General features: G+C 44.5%; 2 protein-coding genes across 3 annotated transcripts in view; one reads left to right on the top strand and one right to left on the bottom strand.

Moving 5' to 3' along the window:
• RAB3GAP2 (RAB3 GTPase activating non-catalytic protein subunit 2) overlaps window positions 1–18982 on the top strand; it is a 45558-nt gene extending 26576 nt beyond the window's left edge. Inside the window, exons 19-36 of one of the 2 annotated variants that reach the window (XM_077339803.1) lie at window positions 505–632; window positions 1254–1467; window positions 2765–2862; window positions 3442–3547; window positions 4946–5106; window positions 6149–6365; window positions 9443–9610; window positions 9736–9842; window positions 10719–10785; window positions 12053–12123; window positions 12953–12988; window positions 14186–14260; window positions 14626–14844; window positions 15464–15553; window positions 15637–15855; window positions 16981–17139; window positions 17758–17904; window positions 18561–18982. In XM_077339803.1, coding sequence (XP_077195918.1) covers window positions 505–632; window positions 1254–1467; window positions 2765–2862; window positions 3442–3547; window positions 4946–5106; window positions 6149–6365; window positions 9443–9610; window positions 9736–9842; window positions 10719–10785; window positions 12053–12123; window positions 12953–12988; window positions 14186–14260; window positions 14626–14844; window positions 15464–15553; window positions 15637–15855; window positions 16981–17139; window positions 17758–17901 — 2279 coding nt within the window. In that variant the 3' untranslated portion in view covers window positions 17902–17904; window positions 18561–18982. Of the gene's footprint in view, window positions 1–504; window positions 633–1253; window positions 1468–2764; window positions 2863–3441; window positions 3548–4945; window positions 5107–6148; window positions 6366–9442; window positions 9611–9735; window positions 9843–10718; window positions 10786–12052; window positions 12124–12952; window positions 12989–14185; window positions 14261–14625; window positions 14845–15463; window positions 15554–15636; window positions 15856–16980; window positions 17140–17757 lie in introns of both variants that reach the window. The other variant, XM_077339794.1, reaches the window with a different exon arrangement.
• A 322-nt stretch (window positions 18983–19304) lies between these two features.
• Window positions 19305–20468, bottom strand: part of IARS2 (isoleucyl-tRNA synthetase 2, mitochondrial) — a 44770-nt gene continuing 43606 nt past the window's right edge. Inside the window, exons 22-23 of the mRNA XM_077339817.1 lie at window positions 19728–19872; window positions 19305–19649 (exon numbers count right to left, since the gene is read on the bottom strand). Coding sequence (XP_077195932.1) covers window positions 19507–19649; window positions 19728–19872 — 288 coding nt within the window. The 3' untranslated portion in view covers window positions 19305–19506. The remainder of the gene's footprint in view (window positions 19650–19727; window positions 19873–20468) is intronic.

Genomic DNA, 20468 nt, shown 5'->3' with positions numbered 1-20468 from the left:
TAACGATCAAACAATAATAAACAGTGCGAACAGTAGAATTTATAACTATAACATACAAACGGACCCATGATTAGTCGGTTCAGGTGTTGGATTTCACAGGAGGGGAGGTTCAGGGGCCCAGTGGAGGATGTTGGTTCCAGTCGGCCTCAACCATAAGACATGAAATATTACTATGTAGGTTGTTGGCTTTGAACAGAGGTGCCATAAATGGGAAATGCTCTAAACCAGCATTTGAAATCTTCTGGCTAGCCCACTTCTGTCCTCAGTGTTGCATTTTTGCCACATTCAGTCTCCGTTTTCAGAGTGACAGTTTCTTTGCCTGTAGGCAAAATTCACCCAAGATAGTCTCTCTCTGTTTTTTTTGTTAATTTTTAAAAGAAATGTCTCGGAATCCTTGTGTTCACTAGGAATAGTTGTGTCACAAGGCACAAAGCAATCTCGCAGCAATCTCGCGACACATTCATTGAGATGCCCCCGTGTCTTTATTTCTGCCTGCGTCTTTAGAGGGAGAGTGCGTGGATGAAGGGCTGCTACGGTTCTGCACAAGCAAACTGAAGCTGCTGCAACTTCATGAGTCAGTCAGCAAGATCCACAGCCTGGCCGTGCAGCCGGATGTGGTGCCGTCTGAGAACGTGAGTAACTTAAAGGTTTTGTTTCTCGCTAGGGAATGAAATGAAGCCTCTTTGGAGGTGTTTCAAAAGCATTCCCTTTCATAAAGAAGCTCATATATCCAAGGAAGGGTGTCTAATGAGCCCTGCCTAAAGCAAGGTTCTGGGCTTGTGTCTAAGTTCTTCATAACCAGAGCTGGCATTCTGTATCAAGGAAAACAGATTTTGTATTTAAAAAAACTGTGGTAGGATCATGTATGGATATATGGGCTAGTTAGTTATGGGGCCAGGACATCTGGGACAGAGCAGAGGGAGGCTTCTCTTTTCCTTGGTGGCCCGTATCTGACCCATCCTGGGTTATGGGTTTTCTCCAACCTGACTCTTTGTTTACTTTGGTTGGCTCTCCTTTGGTATGGATCTTGCACCCCCAAAGTCTGCCGCAGGAATCAAGGCCTCCTGGGGAACCCACCTATAAATATGGAATATGCTGCAGGTACAGGGTGGCAAAGTGTATCTGAAGAAGTGTTAAAAAGGTGCCACTGGACTCAAACTTTGTCCCAGTGGACACTGTTAAGAGAATGGGTTATACCCAACCAATGCTGCGCAACCTTCACTCTTCCATGTTTGTCTTTTTTCACTTTTAAGGACTTGGCTAAACTACTCAGATTAGACGAAAAAGAGTTTGCTAGGCTGCAGATGCTCCTGGAGAATTACAAGCTGCAGGACACCCAACATTCTGTTCATTTTGCGGAAGATAAAGCTGAAGTGTTGCCTGTGCAAACTTTCTTAGAGCATTTGGAGTGTGAAGAGGACATGATTGAGGTGAAGAAGCTAGAAGAAAGAGACTATGTAGCTTTAGGTAAGAGCCTTTTGTTGCTAGGCTTTGCCTTGCCATTTATTCTTTTGTTTTCTCTTTATTTCCAACTAAAGCAATTGGCTCCCTAAATGGTGTGGGATTAAAAATTAATTCAGTTGTCAGTTGCAATACAATTTGGGCTAGGATCTTAATCTGGATGTGATGTTCAAGTAGCTCTTCTCATTGCAGCCTTGCTGGTGGTAGTGATGGCCATGTGCGTAAATAGCTTTAAAAGAGGGCTAGGTAGCTACATGTAGCATAAGGTTGTCATCGGCTGCTAGCTGTGGTGACTGAAGGGGACCTCCGAATCCCAGCGCTAGAAGGTAACATCAGGGGAAGGCCTCGGCTTCAGAAGAAGAGCCAATTTGGTGTCATAGATAGAGCAGCAGACTCTAATCTGAAGAATCAGGTTTGATTCCTCTCTCCTCCACATGCAGCCAGCTGGATGACCTTGGGTCAGTCACAGTTCTCTCAGAGCTCATTCAGCCCCACCTGTCTCATAGGGCTTCTGTTGTGGGTAGAAGAAGGGAAGGCAACTGTAGGCCATTTTGAGACTCCTTTGGGTAGTAAAAAGGTGAGATACAAAAAAGCAGCTCTTCTTCTCTGTAGTTGGCCCTCTAGAGGAACTAACTGGTTAGCTACTGTATGAGGCAGGAGGTTGGACTAGGTGGACTTGTTCTGATCCAGCAGGGCTCTTCTTATATTCTTATGGTAGGTGGGAGCTCTCAGTTGGAGGTGGAATGGAAGGGAGCCTGGTTGCTTCTTCTCTTTTGTCTGGCCTTCATTGGGAGGAGGACAACTGTTAGCTGCTTCATGCTTAAGAGGTGTGCTTCAGTCCTGTGACTCCTTGCAGGTGTGGGGACTCCAGGATACAGATGGAAGTTTCCTCCTCTCTGTTTGTGATGTGAGTGCTGCTGCCCTATTGATTTCAAGGAAGGAGTTCCCTGTATAAACACTGGAGTGAACAAGGGGCTGTGGATTCGAATGATATTGTTATCTGTGTGAGACAGCCCTAAGGGATGCCCAAAATTGCTGACGTTTTACTAAACACCTCTCCCTAATCAGATGTAGTGTGTGGGAATAAATTTAGAAGGAGGTGAGAGGAACATATGTTCCTGTCATCAGTATTAAATGGTGAACATGTTAGCTGCTCAAAATCTCTGAGTGCTTTTTGTTTAATAGTCCCTGAAAAGGAAGATAATAAAGTCCTAGAAGAAGGTGAAGCTTCCGTTTTAATGACAGGAACTGTGTTTGGTGTTTTCTATCCTCCTTCCCCCCCCCCCCCCCCCGGTATGTACAGGACGCTTTTTTTTCTGGAAATGTTTACATGGTGAGAGTTCAACAGAAGAAATGTGCAATATCCTGGTGTCGGCAGGATTTAGTCCCCAACGGTTACTGGTGAGGAGCAATTCATCTTCTAGGATTTTACTCTTAAAATTGGGTCTTGATGGACCTGTTTTGTACCTGATTTCTCATGCGTAAACAAGTATGAAAGGAGGAGAAATTGCTTAGGGTTACAACCCAAAAGATGCTGCTGGGGAGGTGTGGAAAGACAAGGCAGAGGCATGACAAGGGGTCTCTTGCTGGGGGTATGAAAACTTTCCCTGGGCCTCGTAGGTTTTGGGGTGGCAAGCGTAGTGACGGGTGCTGCTGCCAAAAGACTCCTAGTCAGATTGGCCTTGTTGAGTGGATGTGACTGGTTGGGCATGGAATGGGTACCTCAGCTTGGGTGGGCGTGTTGTGTACCTCAGGTCTGTAGGGGCCTGAATGCTGTGAAGAGAGAGAGTGTGAGAGAGAAAGAAGCACAGAGAGAAATCCAGCCCTTAGGAACTAGCAAGTGGAAATTGGATGGCTTATTTCAGTCCCCTTCAGAACTGAGGGCCCCCAATCTTGACTGCCATTCAACCTGGACATGAATGTGTTTCCATTTTTAAGAGAAGGCTTTCTCAAAGCAGGTTTATTTTCCCCCCTTCTCAGTCCCTGCTTCTCAGTGTGTGGCTTTCCAAGGAAAAAGACATTCTTCATAGGACACGGTCCATTTGCTGCCTTCATGCCGCGTTGTCCCTTCTGAGCAAAATGACTGGTAAGATGAGCTCACAGGATGGAAGCGAGCCAGGCCTTATTCTTTAAAAAAATGCTCCATTGTCCTGATGATGATAGTTATAATTAAAACTCTGAGCAAAGCCAAAGTTAGTGTGGTGTTAAATGCATTTCAGAATAAACGAGCCAGGGAATCAATTTAGACGCCTGCTTTGGGGAGACGTGTGGGGTTTCTGCTGCGTTCTCATCACAATATCACGGAGGCCTGAACTTTTGCATGATGGCGTGCAGCAGGCCTCTCGAGCAACCGGCTCCACGGCTGGTGGAAACTTCACCTGAGCTACTGATGTCCTTTCCTGAGTTCAGGCTGGTGTTATGTTCGAGGACTAGCATAGCATTGCCATAGCGAGAGAAGCTTTCTGGCCCTCACACTGGGGGGTGGGGGGGGTGTACTGAAGGTTATGTCTGCTGTAATCGCCGCTGCCTGTCATCCAAATAATGGGATCGGCTGGCGTCCTGGGATTTGATTTCTGAACACCTTGTGAAGTGGGTCACAATGTTTCCTGTTCTGCTGACAGAAATGGCTGAAGTTGCAATCCTTAGAGGTGTGAAAGCTCAACCCAGGACCCAGGCCTCTTGCACGCCTGCCCAGTTAGTTTAGGTGGCTTTTGTAAGGTTCTCTTGGAGGGCCCAGGCGAGCCCAGTCTCATCAGATCGTGGAAGCTAAGCAGGGTGGGCCTTGTTGGATATTGGATGGGAGGCCTCTAAGGAAGTCCAGGGCCAAACCACCGCGGAATGTCTCTTGCCCTGAAGCCCTTCCAGGGGGCTGTAATAAGTCAGCTGGGGCATGGGAGCGCTTTCCACCCCCACTGCTTTCTCAGTAACCCAAATCCCTCTGGAAATGTTCTCTGCTCTGCCCCTTGCTAAAGTCTGCTCGGGCTTCAGGTGTGGCTTGCACATTTCTGATAGCCAGTTTGTGCCTTCATCGTTTCCCCAAGAGCTTGTCTTGCAAATATAAAGCCAGCATAGTACTAGAAGGGGGAGCGTCTGGGTTGAGCCCTGCATGGAAGATTCACGGGTTGTAGTCTGAAGGGGGTACAGCTCATACTGCCATCTTATTCCCACTTTGTTCCTCTGCATGCATGAACCAGCCCTAATGTTGTATTTTCTGCCCATAATTTTTGCATGTTAATATTTTCTTTTTAAAACGACACCCCCCCCCCACTGTCATTAATTGGGACTACTCTTAGTCTCAGGATTTTAAAATCATTTAGTGCACCGTATTCACTGACGCCCATGCCTGAAGAACTGTTATGGCATTGAGTCTGATGGCTTTGATTAAAAAAGGCCCCGATTTCCTTCTGTTTCAGACTGCACTTGGGTCTGCTAATTTCAATTCACGATCTGTGTCTCTCTGCTGGTGTCTCCTTTTCTGTTCCAGTTGCTATTGATGAGTCGTGGGATTCCCAGTCCGTCTCCCCCTGGTGGCAGCAAATGCGCACAGCCTGCATTCAGTCGGTGAATAACGGAGCTGCCTTATTATCAGCCCATGTTGGGCATTCTGTAACAGCACAGATAACTGATAGCATAGCAGAGAAAAAGGTAAGTAACGCTCAGCTTTCTGTGCCTTGGGCATATAGATGCTGATGCCTTCCCGGAAGGAAACTGACCAGGGCTTTATCTAGATCCCTTAGTTATGGGATTTTAGTTCCTAAATGATTCGGAAAGTAATGGTCAAAGCCCCATTTGTGGTGTGCGTATGCTCAGTGTACATGTGTATAAAGGCAAACCGCTTGTTGCAGAACCTTGTCTGTTAAAAGGTATTCTTTGAACAAACAGCAGCCCTAACAGTTTGCAGGTTTAACTTTCTCAGATGTGGTCTCACTGTTCCATCTTAGGGTAAGAGAACTTGAAATAGATGGACAGTTACCCCCAAAAGTCTCTGAACAAGCTGAACTAATAGTAGTTAGGTTTGAAATGTATATTATATCATTATATAATAACAACATAAAATATGTAACAATTCATTTATTTTATTACTTATTTCATATATTTATATAAATATAAGTTTCTTAAAAAATTAAGTATTTATAACTTAAAAATATAAATATCTAAAAATTTAGCATTTAAAACTAAATTGAAGCGATGATTTACGTTAGTGTCAGCAGCAGTCCCAGTATCAGCAGTACTGGCTTGGTCGTTGTCAGACCTCGCAGACTACAGTCAGCGGGGCATCTCTGTTAGGGAGGGCCCAGTACATGTTGTTGTTTCACTGGTCCCAACCATAAGCCTGATGGAAGACCTCCATCTTGCAGGCCCTGTGGAACTGTGCAATTTGGATCAAACCCATTGTTGCCACATTCTGGACCATTGGAGGGCTTTACTGATTTCTGTGATTGCTTTAGCTCTGTGTTTCCTTTCCAAGGAACACATGGAGGTATTTTTAGTCATACACCAAAGATATTCTGACATCCATCTAAAAATGCGATCTGCACATGCAACAAATATGTGTATTTTATAGGTCAGGGGGGCTTTATGTGGCACATTTGCCCATTGTGCACTGAGCAAGCTGCAGTGCTTCCATGTAATGTGCGAAAAGCTTATGACCAAACAATCATAGATCCTTTTCCTCTCTCCCTCCTAGTTTTCCCAGATAGCTGTAGGTGGTGACACAGACCCTTGGGAAGCGCTCTCCCTTGATACGGAGTACTGGAAGCTTCTGCTGAAACAGTTAGAGGACTGCCTAATACTTCAGACCCTCCTGCATAGCAAAGTGGACAAGAAAAGAAGCCCGGCATCCTCTGTGCAGACTGAGCCACTTGGCCGACTCTCTGTAAAGAAAGTGCTTGAAGGAGGAAAAGGTGAGCTTGCCAAAAGGGCTCTGCTTTTGGCCCTTACTCAGTACCAAATCTTGTGACTAGTACATGGACTAGCACATTGCAAGTGTCCAGCAAACTGTCCTGCTTAACTTACTAGCAGTGACATTTTAGGCAGAAGTTGCCTGAAGTTGATGAACTTAAAGAGCATGGTTTTACTTAGGATTGTACTGTACACCTTGCATCTGTCATCTTAGATCTGTGTTTTATTATTCAGTGTAGAACTTCAGTCCCTTTGTATTGTGTGGCCAGCATTGAAATGATGAAGAAGAAAAGGAGGAAGAGTCTGTGAAACTAAAATTATGTGACTTTTTGAGGCAAGGTGAAGATTTTTGTGTGCCTTTGGGAGTCCTCTAAACTAGCGATCCCCAACCTGTGGGCTGTGGACCATATGTGGTCCTTCGACTAATTGGAGGTGGGCCGTGAAGGACACCTTCTCCCCCCCCCCCCGCCCTTTACTTCATCCCCCCAGCCCTTTACAACACACTTCGGGTGTCATTGTCTCCCATCACTCCCAGAAGGGAATATCTCATTGCAGAGAAACAAGCTCAGGGTTCCCATTGATTTGTCATTGTCATGAGTTAAAATTTCCATGAAAATAAAATGCTCCTTATGTTCATTGTTGTCGCGTGTCTGTATCTTATTTTGAAGGGATGTTTAAACCTTACCATAGCAATCAGAGAGCATTAGGGCAGTGGTTGAGAGTAGAGGAGTAAACTACCCCCCCCCCCCACTGGGCCTCAGTAAAAGGCTTTGAGTGGTCCCCGGTGATAAAAAGGTTGGGGACCACTGCTCTAAAGCTGCCAGTAGGCCCCTGTGTTCAGCAGGAGCGTTATGAGGTAGATAGGAATGGAGCGAGAGGCCGGAGAACGTTTCTGTATTTTTAACAAATTTAAACACACAATCATTGGAACTTCCTGTCTGAGATAGAAGGGGAAACTCCAGGTATCAAAATTTCAGTCAGATGGGAAACCTAAATAAGCTTCTGTCATAACAACCAGAATATGGCAATAACCCCTTATCTCCTGGTAGTTATAAAACTCTTTGAGCAGTTTGTTTGCAAGTCAGGTAAAACAGAAATCCACATTTGTAATCTGTCTCTCCACACTGGAGAACTTGCCCCCAGCATTTGCGACATAGGGATGGATTAGAAAGTAGTATCTGAACTGGTTGAGAGATAGCTTCATATGAGAAGGCAGGTGGGGAAAAGAGGCGCAAATATGAAGACTTCACTCTGCTGGGAATCAGATGGCAGGTGTCTGTACTGGTCTAAACTAAATAAATTTAATATCTCGTCTGGGATTTGTGTCAATATGTGATGAGCCATATGGCCATGGCACACATGCCAACAAAAGAAAAGAGGGAATAGGATGTAGTATAAGGATGGGCATGAACCCCAACAAGCCAGAAGTCACAAAATGAACTGGCTGGTTTGGGCTGGCCTCTTTCAATTTCTCCTCACTTATAAGTCAAGAGGAGGCAGTCAAGAGGACAGCACAGTGAACAGGTGTGACTGATTTTGCTTCCTTCTACTTGCAAATGGTAGGGAGCAAAATGGATTACTGAAGTGGCTGTCAGCCCTTAAAACCTCTCAGCTTGATGAGTCCACCTATCAGCTGTGAGTTGTAAAAGGCTGGCAGCCATTTAAAAGCTCCGTTTCACTTTTCCCTTCCCAAAGGCAGCTTTAAATGGCTGGCACCATTCAGTCTCTCTCTCTCTGTCTCTCTCTCTCTCTTTCAAACAGACACAAACACACAAAAATATGTATTTTTTTGTCATGAACTGAGATTTATATTTCTCTGAACTGTGATCCTAACTGAAACTGGTCTAAATGACTATAAATAAACAAACTAAATATGTACAACAATCAAAATAAAAATCCAGTTATGACCTCTCCTGATTGACTAACTGCGCAGGTTGAATCCAAAGCAGAACTTCAATTCTTACATGTCTCTTCTCTTACATGGCAGAATGGATATTGTTATCCAGCTATCTAATATGGAATTATCAAGTAACATTATGGAAAATGATGGTGACATGGAGGTAGCTCAGTGACCTCTGTGGAAGGTTGATTGAAATACATGAGTAGAGAGTCAAGCCTGTGGCATATCATGCACAGTTCTTAGGGTGTACTAAAATTTGTATGCCAACAGTTTTCCATGTCTTCAGAGGTTTTCCCTTAACCCCCCCCCCAAAAAAAAATTCTAATACCCTCTCCCTGCCTTCACAATTCTGAAGAGATCTTGAGGGGAATCTCCCATGTCTTTTTAGGAGGAGCACTGTAAGTGGCAAAATGTGATTCCTCAGTTTTCTTTTCAGCTTTATTGTGTCAGGATGGGACCACAAATGCTGAATGTGAAACAGTTGTGCTTACTTTATTCTGTAGGAGAGTGTGTGTGTGTATTTGCTTCTATGCACTAGAAGAGGGTGATTATATAGTAGGAAAGGGCCAGTTACCAGGGGGCATCTTGTCCTGGCAGCTCCCCTGCCCCCCCCCCCCACACACACACCTGGAACCATCCTTGAATATAGAAACCATCCTAGGATGGAAATGCCTGAGGACTTGTGCAAGATCTGTGTGTCCCAAGCCCCATATATTTGTTGAATCTGTTTGTTTCAGTCCCTTTGCTTGAGGAGGTCACACCAGTCATTTTGGCTATGGAAAGGGGTCATCCAGTTAACAGCAGCCAGTAGTAACACTTTTTCTGGTGGGTTTGTGAACATAATTTGAAATGATTCCATCTTGCCTGAACTTCCGTGTTTTATCATTTATCACGAGCCTCCCTCCTATGGCACCAACTACAATTCTGCCCAACCCACTGGGCTATCAGTATGTGTTAATTTAATGTTCTCCATATTTTTCCATTGTTCTATGTTGCTTGTTGTTATCACTTCATTATTGTTAAACTGAGTTATCTGTATCATTTCCATTTTATGTGGACTGCCCTGAGCCTTCAGGGAGGGTGGTACATAAATATAATAAATAAATAAGAAATAAAATGTATGGATTGATGCATCCGAAGCTTACACTACAAGATTCTGGATTTTTATTTAATTTGTAGGAGGCATTGCAGACAGCGTAGCAAAATGGGTGTTCAAGCAAGATCTCAGTCCACCATTGCTCCGATTGGGATGGAAAAAAGAAGAAAGTGAAGATGAACCTCCAGAGACTGGCAGTATCCTCCTAGCTGAGGGCAAGGAATACCAGACTGGACTTGAGACCATACTAGGTAAAGATAAGAAACAGACCATGGGATTTGTGGAAGTTGACCAAAATGGTGCACTAGGTTTTCTGCTGACAAACAATGAAAGGATGAAAAAAGCTGTTAATGATCTTGTCTCACTTGCTTTCTAGAGTTGCTGCTTTTGGCATATCAACAGTTTCCTTGCAGCCTGGAGCTGGGTGTACTCCATGCGCATTGCTGTTGGGAGTATGTTGTGCAGTGGAACAAATACCCGGAGGTAATGGGACATTTTCATTTCTTATACTTCCCCCGTTTTGTGTTGTCTGTGTAGCTGGGGATGTCAGGTAAATACTGGGAAACAATTAGAGATGAGAATTTAGGTAGGAAAAAATTTGGGATCGATTCCATTTTTGAACATTATTTTTACTCCACATGATCTTTTCTGGCCTTTCAGTCTGGTCATCTCCTTTTATTTCTGTTGCAAAAAGCAGGATGAATTTTGCAGTTGCACATGTACACTGGAGCCACTGTGATTTTTGTCAGAATAGCTGATAGCGCACATACTGCAAAAACTCTCTCCACCATTAGGGGGTCACCAACATTTCTGAGCATCTTTGGAATTTTGAGGAGTGGGGGGGGGTGAGTGCCTTCCTAAAGTATATGCTGCAGGAGGCAGAACTAGCTATGAAATGGTTGGCACAGGAATTAGTTACACACATCCCATACACATGGGAGCAGGAAGGAGGGGACTGAGAAGAATCTGGAGGGGAGGGGAATAAAGCACATGAACACTCAAAGAAGCCTAAGAGGGCTGTAAAAGAGGGAAGAAAGATGTATGAAAGAAGCCCAAGGGAGAATAAGTGTACACATGGAGGTATGCGCAGCTTAAGGGGTGGAGGAGGAACAAGAAACACGTAGGCCAACCAATGCCATTGCTTGGCGTTCATTTTCCCCCTCTTTTGCTTGTCACTCCACCCCCTCCCCCATCTGCCAAAGTTCAGCAGGAGGAAGCTAAACATTTCTCCTCAAAGCCAGGGCAGGAAATAAAGTGGAGATGTATGTAATAATTTGCTTGGAGGCAGCTGTGCTTAGCATGTTCCTCTCACTGCACTTGACTGATTTTAACACTTTCTCTTTAATCCTTTTATACAAGGAAGCACACTTTCTCACCAGGTCAATAGATCATCTCAGATGCATTGACAATGCTCATGTTCAGCATGGTGAGTATAATGCGCCTCTTCGGGAGAATGTTGCTTTTCAGATAACGGCAACCTGCCATCTATGTAGGGAATTTTTTTTTTTTTATAACAGCCAATCCACAGTGACATAATCTGTAGCCATTCACTTTTAAGCAGAATAAGCCTTAAGGCTGAACCTCAGGAAAAAAAGAAAAACTGAATGTGATTTGGAATGTGCCCTACGTTTAAAAAGAAACCAAATTCTTCTTTGATTTGGTTATATCCATATCTGTTTGCTCATTCCCTCTGAAACAGGCTTGTCCTCTTGTGGGTTTATACACAGGCGGGCGGGGACTTTTCCATCCTCTTCCAACCATCCAGGAGGAAACTGGTGTCTGTTAGGAATACATTTCTGTCATCTTAGCTTCTTTCTCTGCTCACTGTCCCCCTTTCTGGATGAAGTAGTGCTTGCTTGGGAGTCACTACTTGCACATCTTCCCCTCACAGCCAATCCATGATTTGAACCCTGGGAGTTTTCTTTGCATCTCTGATTCAGGAGGATTTCTGTACCCTTTGAAAGCTACTTCAAGAGCAGAAGCTGAGTGGTGACTTACAAATAGAAGACTTATGGGGCTGATCTTTCACCTGTTTGAAATGTTGAAAAGCGGCTAACAAATCTAGTAAATCCAGTGATTAGAGGTTGCGTAATATTAGACTTACCGACATCAGGGTATCATGTGTTATTAATGCATTGGATTTGGACCAGAAGAGCATGTGGACATTGCAGATGCTCATGCCCTAGCCTCCTGTTGAACTTGCATAACAAATGTATTTCAGAAACTGTTGTGTGCCTCACATTCTGCCTGGAATGAACTTGGAAGCAGGCCCTGGGGTTTGTTTCTTTCTTTCCTGCTCCTGTTCCTGTCAACATCGTTAGAAAGTAGTGCCCCACTTCCCCCCCCCCCCTAAAAAACAAACAAAAACAAAACAAAAACTTCTGCTGATCATCCTGATCTGGGAAATCAGTGGGAGATAAAAGTCACAATCGTCTCCCTATTTCCCCCTGACATGGTCAGTTAAGGCAAAACAGTATCTAAACTGGTCGTGTAAACTGTTTCTGATTCTCAGCCATTACCAACAGTCCTGATTCATGTGTGTGAAGCTATAGGCGTGGGCTGCTAAAGATATCTTGTTCTTTTAAAAAATGTATATTTTAACAAAGTTGACCCATTTTTCAAAGCGGAGTAATAAAAATTCACTTTTGACATCCCAGGCTACTTGACCTTTTCAAGTCATGTTCTTGTTTCAGGAATTGCTCTAATGATGTGGAACACATTCATAGTGAAAAGGCTCTCTGCTGCTACCTTCCTAATGGACAAGGTAACCGTTAGAATTTCCCATTTATTTTTGTCAGGTGGGGGAGAAGATTGAGGCCTTGCATTTTTAAATTGACATATTTAGCAAGGAGTGTCATCCTGCAGAGGAAACCTTAAAGTCAAGCTGCAGGTGATCCAGGAGATCCACACTTAGAATGCCTTGTGTTTTTGTTTGTACGTGGTGTGGGGCTCTGCATTTGACTGAAGCAACAGCCTTTTCTCCTGCCCTGTTTCCTTCCCATCTGTAGCTGCAGCTGTTGTTAGAACCACAGTAGAAGCAAGCTGTCTTCCCCCAGCACCATTGTTCCAAACAAACTGGGTTCACAACCCCCCTCCCCGCATGCAGGTGTCTGACTTAAAGTAAAAATAAAAAGGATAAGAGATCTGATCCCAGATTTCCTGTGTCATGTGCAGTATCTTCTCAGTCTTCATACATTTGCATGTGAATACACCATGCGGAAAAAGTTCTCAAGACTGCCCTGTCATTCAAGATGTACTGGCTGGTCTCACTCTGGTGCTCTTGCTGGGATTGATACTTTCATTTCCTGCGTTTTTGAGTTATGCCGTTCATGGGAGGTGCTCTTATAAGGCATTGGCCTGGTGGAGTGGCTCTGTTAAAATGCAGTTGTTTATGGAGCAGTGCTTCTTATGGGAGAGGGAAAAAGTTTTCAAAATTACCTGATGGAATATTCCCTCACATTGATCTGTCTTGTGGGAAATGAGCATTGAGGGGTTGTGTCCATAAGAGAGAGGGGGGAACACAGGGATACATTTTTAGTAGCTGTTTCTAAATGGAGTATTGGACTTAACAAGAGAAAACATTTCTGTAATAGGTTGGGAAAGCACCAAAGGACAGACTGTGCAGAAGGGCAAGTAATTTTTTTAAATTTATTTTGATTTCTAGGCTGTCCCTCCCCACTAGTGGGTTCGGGGTGGCTCAGAACACAATGAAGAAATGTGTGACTGATCTGACGGTAGCCTGAGAGGAGAGATTTCGAGCAAGATCATAGTTTTGGAGATGCTTTTGCCGAGTTCAAGGCAGGAGAACTCTTCTAATGTATAATCTAGTTCTTTGTCCCTATTTGTCCCTTTATAATTCCACCACGCCCCAAAGCATCATTCAACATCATCTGCTGTTGTAGTGCATCCTCTTTAGTCTGGACAGTGACAGGTGCCATTGATTAAGCTGGCCCTCTGAGCTGAATTTAAATGACTTTTTTTGGTGGTTGGGGGGGGGGGTCATAGAATCATAGAGTTGGAAGGGGCCATACAGGCCATCTAGTCCAACCCCCTGCTCAACGCAGGATCAGCCCTAAGCATCCTAAAGCATCCAAGAAACACTGCCAGAAAAAGGAATGCTGGCCTAATGCACAGATTTCCTTGTTTCTATAGCATGAATCCTTAAGAACTTTATTGTTTGTTTGTTTATGCCTGTATGTTGATTTATATGCTGCTCCTCAGATGAGCCATCTCTGGGTGGTGAACAACATTTAAATGTAGAATAGCTATAGAAATAAAGGTTACAATTATGAATAAAACTGTAAAAAGCATCTAAAAATTAAAACCATAAATTAGGTAGCTATCAGCACTGAAAGAAATTACCATGATTATGAAGATGGTTGTGTTGTTAGCAAGATGTTACTAGGAGGCAGAGGTTGAGGGAGGGCAGGGGACGGGAAGAGAGGCCTGATAAATTTTATAGGAAGATGGTTTGACTGTTCAACTGGTCTCAGGGCATCAGCAAGCTGCCCTTTGTCCAGCCTGGGGAGATGCACTTCAGAAAGATCTGGTCTCTTCCTTCCCAGCCAGAAGACCCCCCGTCTTTGAAGGGTTCAGTTTGAGGCGGCTTGCTTTGAGCCATTCTGTCACCGTCTCCAAGCACTGTTTGGATGAGGAATGTAGTTAACTGATGTTGCAGAATATTTTAGGAATGTTTCAAGTTACCATGATCTCATTGTCCAGGAGTATATTTTGGCATCAAACATAAGAGCTCTTGCTACAAAAAATGTTTTAAAAAGATGTTCAGGAGGAGTCACTGCACAGGCTGACAGTTCTTTCTCAAACAGGATGTAGGGATGAGTGACGCTGCAGTGACGTCTTTCCTTGCCTGTTGCTCCGATCTTCTTCAGACACTTATGGAGGTACTACACACTCTTCTACTTCTTCAGAATTGCTCCCAGTAATATACTTGGGCAATTGGTTTACTATGAAGTGCTTTTAAAGCTTCTGTATAATAAAGGGTTCATATACTACCCAGAGCTACAGTTGTAAGCCTCTCCTTTTAGGAAGAATATTTCATAAGGAATATCCATGAAATTTCTACCAAACTGAATCATAAAAGGTGAAAGGTAGCTTTCATATAATTTGTTTTTATTTGTAGCGTTTAATATTTTTGCAGGTGAGATTGTTTTTACTCCTGATTTTGTGTTTTTCACTATTAGAAATGGAGTCTCTCTGTAAATTAAATTTGTTTCCATTAAAAAACTGCTTTCCATGGTCACCCCAGGCTGATGTACGGAGTGATGAAATGCCGCTTCCTGTACTGGACACAGAAGATGCTTGGGCGACTGTTGAAGGCCAGATCTCATTGGTGGAATTAGCCTTGGAGCAGAAACACATCCATTACCCTCTGGTGGAGCACCAGTCTGTGCTCTGCACTGTCCTGTATGGGATCATGAAGTTTTCCCTCAAGAGCGTGAAGCCCTTCTCTCTTTTTGATAGTAAGGTATGTTTGTAGAAGACTTATTAAGAGCAATAACTTAGTCATGTTGTGCCTTATCTAATAAATTAAACACATTTAGTACATGGACGAGTTGTTGACAACTCATGTTGGAATCCAAACAGAAAGGGCCTTATGAAAGTGACCCAATTTGTATCAGCCCCCTGTGCCTTCTGAAAGGCTGTTCCGGAAGCTTCCAGGACAGCAGCCATGCTGTATGCTAGAAAGCCCCATAGATGGCACTGGTGGCTTTCTCCACAGCTGCTCCCGGGCTCTTCTCAATCTGCACATAAATTACGTGCGACCATTGCGTGTGTTTGCTCCATGAATGTGTGCTGGTATAATGCAGCTGACCACATTTTCCATGCATGTGTGTATTTGAATGCACCTGTATGAAGCTTATGGTAATCTCCCCACTCTTGGGCTCAGATGCCTGCAATTATATAAAAGCACATGTGTGCATGGAAGATGTTGCCAGTTGCATCGTGCCAGCAGGCATAAAGGTTGAACACCTGTCTTGAGAACTGCCTACAGAGGAAAGACCACATCTTCCAGGTGTTTGTACTGTGTCCCCTCTCTGTTACTGACCAGAGTATTGTCTGTTCTATTCTTGTTCTTCATGTAGGGCAAAAATGCCTTTTTCAAAGACCTGACATCAATTCAGTTGCTGCCTAGTGGAGATGTGGATCCAGCTCTGTTATCCTCACGCCATCAAGTGAGTTGAATCCCCTTGGGAGACGAACACGGTGTGTGTAAAACCAAGTTCTTGCTGACACCGTCCTCTTGTTTCCTTAATAGTTCTTAACCAAATTGTTGACTGCGGTGGTGCAAGCCCAGTCCTCGTCCCTGAAAAACAAAGGGAGCCCAGAAGTACCAAACATCAACTTGGTGAAAGATAGAGATTGGCCAAGTCTAACTGTGGATTTGGCTCAGCACCTTCAGGTCAACGAGGATGTGGTTAGGCGGCACTATGTGTGCGAGCTTTATAACTATGGCCTGGATCATCTTGGAGAAGAGGTAAACCGATTGTAGGGTGGTGTGGAAATGTTCTAAGGCAGTGGTCCGCAACCTTTCCAAGGCTGCGGACTGGCAGTGTTGGGGTAGGCGATCGCGCGGCCGCGCATGCGCGTTTGGCCTGGCAAGCTTCGTTTTGTGGGAGAGGGGGAGAGGGAAGCAGGTCAGCGCATGCGCGACAGGCCCGCGCATGCGCATTTGCACCACGTGCGGCCTCAAACGTGCATGCACGAAACTGCTGTACATGCACGTTTGCGGCCGCACGTGGCGCAAATTCGCATGCACGGATCTGCGCATGCACAGCCCTGTTTCCCTCTCCCCCCACATGCTTTTGCGGCCGATTTGCTTGCGGCCTGGGAAGTTTCTTACTGCGGGGGGGGGGCGCGGAGAGGGAGCCGCGGCCTTCGCGTCCTGGCACCAGGATGCGGCCCGGTGGTTGGGGACCACCGTTCTAGGGCAGCAGCAGACTTGGAGCTAAAAAGTTGGTCACAGGCCAGTTTTTCTAGGCTTGACAGTGTAAGTGAAGGAATTTTTCTTACAAGGAGGAATCACTGCCTTCTGTGTTGCTCTGAGGGTTAGAGCCGGCTTGGTATAGTGGTTAAGAGTGACAGCCTCTAGTCTGGAGAACCGGGTTTGATTCCCCATTCCTCCTCATGCAGCCAGCGGTAACCTTTGGCCAGTCACAGTTCTCTTAGGGCTGTTCTCACAGAACAGTTCTGTTAGAGTTCTCTGTCCCACCTAACTCACAAGGTGGCTGTTGTGCGGTGAGTTAGGGTAAATGATCGTAAGCTGCTTTGAGACTCCTTCAGGTAGTGAAAAGCAGGGTACAAAACAACCTGTTGGTTGGCCAGGCAATCGCAAAATGGCTGCTCCTGTTCTGTTTCTCTGGAATGCAGAGATCTCAGTGGATCCAGATTACAGAAAGGATCAGGCTGTTAAACGTGTTCTGTGTAGTATTTTATTCTAAGCCAGCCATCATGCGCTCCAGGTATCTGCAGAGTCTGAAGTTCATTGAGGGGGGGTGGGGGCTTCTCTTTTGAGCAGCTTCGGAAGCAGGCTAGGCAGGCTTTTGTCACTGGGTTAGAACAAGCCTTGACTGGGGAGGGGGGTTCTGCTGTTTGTTAATAGGCTATCCTTCAAGTACATGACAAAGAAGTCCTTGCGTCTCAGCTGCTGGTGCTGACAGGTCAGAGGCTGGCCTACGCCTTACTCCATACCCAGACTAAGGAAGGCATGGAGCTGCTTGCAAGGCTGCCTCCAACACTCTGCACTTGGCTGAAAGCTATGGTGAGTTCCTTGGACTGGATGCAGATCAAGGTCCTGGATCTAGCGTTTGTGACTTATAAATATAAAGTCTTTCCCGCAGTGCAGTTCATGTTTCCAAACAACCAGACCAAGGTCTGTGAAATGTTCGGGTGAAGCACAAACCAGGGCATTTTCATGGGAAAATTCGGTTTGTGCCCATCCCTAATTGGGAAAGGGGGCTATTATTAATCTTTAGCCAGCAAATGCCACGCAACATTGGTGCAGGTTTGAGTGCACGCGAATCTCTAGTTTACATTAAGAAAGCATGCTTTCTAGTGTTCCTCCCAACAAATACAGCCTCTCATATTTTTTGCTGTTCTAGCAATTAGATTTCCAGCCTGAGTTCAGTTGGTCTCTATTGTTTGTGTGTTGCCCAGGAGTGCCACACCCCCTCCAACACCTTTCTTGGTGGCTGTTGATAGTGGGTGGGTATGTGTGTGTGTATGTTTGTATAAGAGAGAAACAATATTCCATGATTGGAAAGTGGATAAAGATTTAGACTCAGATTATCCCTACTTTAAGATGCTCAGCAAATTCAGACTTGAAAACAGCTTGTGGAAGCAACTGCCTCTGAAGACTCTGCCTTTCCTTCTTCTGCAGGACCCCCATGATCTTCAGAATGTAGAAGTGCCAATTACCACAACTGCAAAGCTTGTTGACAAAGTGATAGAGCATTTACCTGAAAACCACGGCCAATACAGCGTTGCCTTGAATCTAATTGAGGCAGTGGAAGCTATGTCTTGATGGGTAACGACCCCACTTGTCCTCGATCATTTTAAACTGTTCTCCAGGCTAAGCAGAAATGTCTAGTGGGGGATCCAAGTTACTTTTATGAACTAACATTAGGGCTTTTAGGAGGTGGTACCCATGAGATGTTCTGCCTCTCTGTGACAGTCTGTCTCTTGTATATTTGTCTATACCCTTAGATATTTATTTTTAATGCAGTCACTTGTGCAATAGTTTAGGTTTCAGAGCAGCTTCCTTGCTGCTGCAATTAACTTGTTAGAATTTTTTGTATGCTAAAGAAACAAAATTTGGTGTTGCTTAGATAGGTTAATCAGAACCACCTCCAGAACTCCTGAATTTTATGTATGTTGCTGAGAGCTTCTGGTTTAATAAAGGAAATGGTGGGGCAAGAAGCCCACACCACACAGCATCATGCTAAGATGTAACTGGGCGACTTGAAATGCTAGGTTGGCCTCTGATGCTGGTTGTTAAACATTAATGTAGATCCTGAACCATGCTGCATTGATGGAACAACAATCAGGAATCTAATCATCAAGTTCTACAGGAACGCTTGTCTTTTGTACTCCCCCCCCCCCATGGTTGTACAGCTTACTGTATAAATATTGTAAATTGTGTCCACTAGCTTTCCTGTGCTGAAATTTCTGCTTCCCTTACAGCTATTCACAATATTAAAATTGTCAGGATTGTTAATCCCATTTGTTACCCTGTCAATCTGTACCCTGGAAGACTCTGAATATTTATGGAGGGTAGCCCTGTCGGGGCTAGAATACTTGCGTTGAAGGTACCCAATGATGCTGGGCTCTTCAGCTGAAGCCAGCAACCATGGAAAGAACACTACAGAGTCTAACCAGATGAAAAGGAGACTCATTAGCCTGAGACTGGCCTCTGATAGGGTAGCTTACATTGGCCCACTGCTTTTCCTTGGAGTTAACTGGACCATCCTGGGTGAGGAGACTCCATTCGGAAATATAAACGGACATGCAGTGACCTCATAACAAGGTTAATATGAAAACTGCCTTGTGAAGCAAGGATAGAATTGACTTCATCTGTAATGTATTAAAAGTTTTTCTATACTATAGCTGTTTGTGTGCCATGTTTGGGGAATGCAGCTGTTTATGTATGACTTCCTTTGTTTTTTGCTAAAAAAAATGCTTTCATGAATGGAGATAATAAAATCAGCGTCCAGTAGCACCTTTAAGACCAACAAAGATTTATTCAGGGCGTGAGCATTCGAGTGCAAGCACCCTTCGTCAGAAATGAGTGGAGATATTAGTGTAACTTAATTATGAGGTCAGCCACCTGTTCACATATCTTTTCCCCTGCAGCTTGCGAATGAGGCTAAAGCAAAATCCAGTCAGTAGGAAGCATACATAACACATTAAAAGTAAGGACCACTCAGCATCTCATATGAACAATTTATTAAGTGTAGAAGTATGAGCATATACAGGCTTATTTTCCAAGCTCAGCACTATCCCCCCTCCCCCCCCCCAATGCCTTCTCCATGGACATGTCTGCATCCCTTCCCGTTTTCCAGAAAGGAGGAACCTAGCAAATGCGTCCATTTACTTCAGCCATTGCATTAGCCTGTACTTAAAATGTGGCTCACTTCCCACCAAGGATGTCCATGCAGCGTGGGCATGGTGTTTCTGTGGAATCAGCAGTGTACTTTCGACATCGGGGGCATTTTGACTTGGCAGCTGGCAGAACTATGACTTTATATGAGGACTCTTCCCGGATGTCACCACCTGTTGAAAGAATCCAATTAAGCATCATTTGCAGCAAGGGAAGTCCAAAGCTCAAGAGGATCTACCACTCACACTTACCTTCCAGGTTAATCAAAAATGTCCCTTTTATGGTATTCTCCTCAGACATCACGTCTCTCGGTACTTCTGTCAGCAGAGAGGTTTGTGATGCCATCATTATTTCATTGAGCTGGGATGTACTGGACGACTCCTCCTGTTGTAGTACCTGGGGAAGGATTAGAATTACGAACTGTAAAATCTCCTGCTATGGCAACCAGAGTTGGAGCCTGACGATTCTATTCCTAACATTGAGTACATTCCTCTATTTGTGTGTGTGTGGTGGGGGAGGAGGGAAAAGTAGCAGCATTCTCTATTTATGGGGGAAAGTGCAAGGAACATGACTACTACATGAAGATCAGCATTAGCAAGTTCTAAGGGAAAAGTCCAGCTGCAGTACTCTTAGTAGGTTTTTGGCAAGTGTAATAGCTACAAAAAAGTCAATGGTGGTGTGTGTAACCCCCACCCCCTTTATGCATTTTAGGAGTCTTTTGCTCTTAATTGACATGAACAAGGTGATGGAAGTCCTTATGGGAACTAATGCCCGTATCACAAACACAGAAGGGAATATGGCGAAGACTCCCTGTGGACCATCTATACACGCGCAGGGTTTTAGGTAAGGCAGAAGGGCTTTTATGCCACAAGTGTGGGGGAGTTATTCATGAAGGATAAAGCCCTGATAGGTTCCCCCCTCCTAGTTGCCCCCACTACCAAAGGTATTAACTAGATTTTGTATCATAAGGTGTTAGTTTTTAGTTCGATATC

The sequence above is a fragment of the Paroedura picta genome, chromosome 1 (genome assembly GCF_049243985.1).
Source record: "Paroedura picta isolate Pp20150507F chromosome 1, Ppicta_v3.0, whole genome shotgun sequence".
In the NCBI taxonomy this organism is placed as follows: domain Eukaryota; kingdom Metazoa; phylum Chordata; class Lepidosauria; order Squamata; family Gekkonidae; genus Paroedura; species Paroedura picta.
The sequence above is the reverse complement of the archived record's forward strand: the minus strand, read 5'-3'. Positions and strand labels throughout refer to the sequence as shown.